The sequence below is a fragment of the Littorina saxatilis genome, linkage group LG1, assembly GCF_037325665.1.
Source record: "Littorina saxatilis isolate snail1 linkage group LG1, US_GU_Lsax_2.0, whole genome shotgun sequence".
In the NCBI taxonomy this organism is placed as follows: Eukaryota; Metazoa; Mollusca; class Gastropoda; order Littorinimorpha; family Littorinidae; genus Littorina; species Littorina saxatilis.
Genome location: NC_090245.1, coordinates 76,088,757 through 76,092,359, shown reverse-complemented (window position 1 = coordinate 76,092,359; position 3,603 = coordinate 76,088,757). Strand labels below are relative to the sequence as shown.

Sequence of the window (3,603 nt, the reverse complement as noted above, 5' to 3'; positions counted from 1 at the left end):
TTTTTCTGTTCATTTCACCATTCCCAGTAACTCTTCCTTATCTTCTCCATGTTTTCAGCGTTTACCTCCCTTCCTTCGTATGGTGCACTATAGTATGAGGGGGCATCTTCGGATATTCCCGGCGTTCTGTTTTTTTAGAAGGTCACCGCAGTGTCCAGAACGTAAATTGGACCCGTAAATTATCCTCACTGTAAAAGTGCAAAGGTCGAATCAATTTATAGTCACGCGAAAAATACACTGTCATCTATCTCTCTATATACGGCTTCTCTGTGTTTGTGTGTGTGTGTGTGTGTGTGTGTGTGTGTGTGTGTGTGTGTGTGTGTGTGTGTGTGTCTCTCTATGTGGGCAACACCTGTGGATTGTTCAGTTCTGTTTGTGATGTGGTCTGGCGACTTTTGTGTATTTGTATGTACTGGCCTTCCTTTGAGAAGCCATAACAGTTCAAAAGGGCTTAGAGATAAGCTCTAAATTGCTCAATCCTGTTTGAGAGGAGTTCGCCTCCAAAGGTGATTAACACGGTTACATTCGTCGACAAGGATGGGACTCGATATGGTCAGGAATGGCATTATGGCCACTGAATCATTTTTCGTACTGTTCCCATTCCACGAATCTGGGAGGGACCTAAGCTTGGCGGGTCCATTGTTCGGACCCGGCGAAGCCGGCGTTCGGCTCTAAGTACTTCTTCCCGCCGAAGCCGGCTACCCGGCGAAGCGGGTATTCATCTAGTCAATTTATATGTGAATTATTTGATTGTGCCTAACCAATTATCAGTGCAATCAGAACATCTTGTAATCTATTTTGCATAACCAATTATAAGTGTTATCATATGAATAGTAATGTCAACGCTTAAAACAAGTTTTTCGAGTCCAGCGTTTACTTAGCGCATTATGAAAATGTTCATTTGAAAAAAGGGAGATGTAACATTTTGTCCTAAATGTTCTAAGTATAATTTCCACGATAACTAAATGAGAGACTACTTCTAATATGTATATGTACTCGTGGAGTAACTTCCCTTCCCCTGATTCAAGATGGTGGAATAAAACGTGCGTTCAAATCTCCTATGTTCTGCCTCCACTATCCTTGCAAGAATGGATCAACCAAACCATGACACACTGGTCAGTATTTAACGAGACTAAACTGACCACTTGAACATAACCTCACACCAGGTAAGCTAGATGTCTTCTTTGTTTGTGCAAGTGACTGTATAAAACTCATTCGTCTCAGCATTTCAGATAGTGGATAGGATGTCAGTGGCCTACTTAAACCACAGGCGGAAGGTATCGTTCACTGGACCACTACTTACATAGAAAGACTACAAGGTATGTCACTCAGCTTCGAGTCGTGCTCCACTAACTTAAGAAAATATTATGCAAAAAATAATTGCCAATGTCAAGAATCTTTGTAACTTTACAAATGCCGTGATAAATGAATGTTCTAACTATCTGTACCTTTTATATTTAGCTGCCTGTCCGCTGCATGTTTTTAAACCGTATTTTGTGCGACCAAACGTGTCTGTCAACGGCATACCACTCAGATCCCAAGCGAATGATGATCGTCGTATGTCCGAGGAGATAGTAGTCCGATGCGATCATTGGTTAATAACCGGATATTCGATGATTATTTTCATTGGTCGACTGAAATCGTCTGCATCGCTTCCGTTCACGGTTATTATTATTCCGTTGTTATGCAACGAAGAGTGGCAACGAAATGGCAGAGGCCAACGTTATCCAAGCAGCTTTTGTGTGTTAGGCTAAGCCAGCACAGGAAAATCTACGTTAACTATAAAAGGAACAATGCTAAGAAGGTGCTTCTGAAACACCCTGTGTCATTAACTGAATATTCATAAATTCAATACTTACCAAAAATATAACGTTTTCTTCATTTCGTTCATTTTTATTCCGCAAACGGCTCTTCGCCAAAAACCTAAAGTGAAACTCCCGTGGGTAGCTTCCCTTTGCTGCACTATTTACATATGTTTTAAACCAATGAGCACTGGTATGCATATTCGGTGCGGGATGCATGATTTCTTACCAACTATGGGGTAGCAGTTCGCAAACGAACATTCGTCCAAATGATGGTTAAAAACAACCTGCAGCGGACGGCAGCTGAAAATTAAAGGTACATACAGTTAAAACAATCATTCAACTGTATTTATTTGACCTCACACAGACTGTAGGAAGAGGCAAACCGTCTTGAACAAAAAAATTGTCCGCGGGAAGCGACTCCAAGAACACAGACGACTCGAAGCTGAGTGTCATACCTTGTAGTCTTTCTATGTAAGTAGTGGTCCAGTTAACGATACCTTCCGCCTGTGCTTAAACTAGGTACTGTGTACCTTAGCTCACGTCTCTCTTACAGCAAACCATTCCTTGTGTCACGCTGAAAAGTCCTAACACCGTGTTCAGTCTTATATCTAAAGCAAATGTTAATGTGACTTAGCTGCAAACCATGTGTCGGTGCTAAGGGTGTGAGTGTAGGCTTAATTACTTCCTCCTAACGCTGAAAAATGAACACACTGTAAACTCTAACATTTAAAGCAAAGTATAATACCAACAAACGGTGTGTCAGTTACCTTGATTCCAATAAATGTTTATAGCTGTATCACCTTTGCGACAGGTAAAACCGGCCCGCATGCTGTGATCATTCGAAGCTGCGCTGTTTCGAGGAGTGTATAATTTGACAGGTAAGTGCACTGTATTGAGAAAAGATTCACAACAGCTTGTATCAAGTACGACGACGACGATGATGATGATGATGATGATGATGATGATGATGATGATGATGATGATGATGATGATGATGATGATGAGAGAGAAGAACCTCTGTGTACGTGCGTGCGGGCGCGTGTGTGTGTTTGTATATATATATATCTATATTTGTGTGTGTGTATATGTGTGTGTGTATATATATATATGTGTGTGTGTGTGTGTGTGTGTGTGTGTGTGTGTTTGTGTGTGTGTATATATTGTGTGTACAAAATGTTTGTTTGTCTGTCTGTCTGTAAAAAATTTCCATTTCACACGGCAGAAATTAATATGTAAAGCGCGGAGAGCACAGTTAATTGTGGTTCGCGCTAAAAAAGCTCACCATAATAATAATATGTGTATGTGTATGTGTGTGTGTGTGTGTGTGTGTACATGCGTGCGTGTGTGTGTGTGTGTGTGTGTGTGTGTGTGTGGGGGGGGTGTGTGTGTGTTTAGACAATACCTTGATTCAACCAACCAACGAACCAACCAACTAAGCCCAAGCGAGCACAACGTAACATTTGTATTTGAGAAAGATATTTCCTGCGCCTGTTGTAAATGTATGCGAAAGCAGTGAGTATTGACATTTTTTTTAAACGTAGCATAAATCCAATAAAATCGACTACAAGAAAATAAACAACGGACATTAAGAGACATTACGCAGTAGTAAATGCATATTACTGTCTCTGATATATGTGTAAGGCACACACAAGCACGCACACTCACAGACACACACACACGCGCACTGACACTAGGCTATTATGCCTGTTCCTTTGTGTGTGGGACCCAATACGAATAGAGAGTTCTCTGTATCAGCATGACCTTGATTTTTCTATCCACCCGTGCCCCAAAACCAATA

At 41.1% G+C, this 3,603-nt stretch overlaps 1 protein-coding gene across 2 annotated transcripts in view; it reads left to right on the top strand.

Moving 5' to 3' along the window:
• Positions 1-1,042: 1,042 nt before the first annotated feature.
• The window catches only part of LOC138979512 (organic cation transporter protein-like), a 17,957-nt gene continuing 15,396 nt past the window's right edge, over positions 1,043-3,603 (top strand). The window contains exons 1-2 of one of the 2 annotated variants that reach the window (XM_070352241.1): positions 1,043-1,166; positions 2,617-2,683. Coding sequence is in view for 1 of the 2 variants with exons in the window: in XM_070352231.1 (XP_070208332.1) it covers positions 3,307-3,317 (11 nt within the window). In the remaining variant the exon portion in view is untranslated. Of the gene's footprint in view, positions 1,167-2,616; positions 2,684-3,291; positions 3,318-3,603 lie in introns of those variants that run through there. The other variant, XM_070352231.1, reaches the window with a different exon arrangement.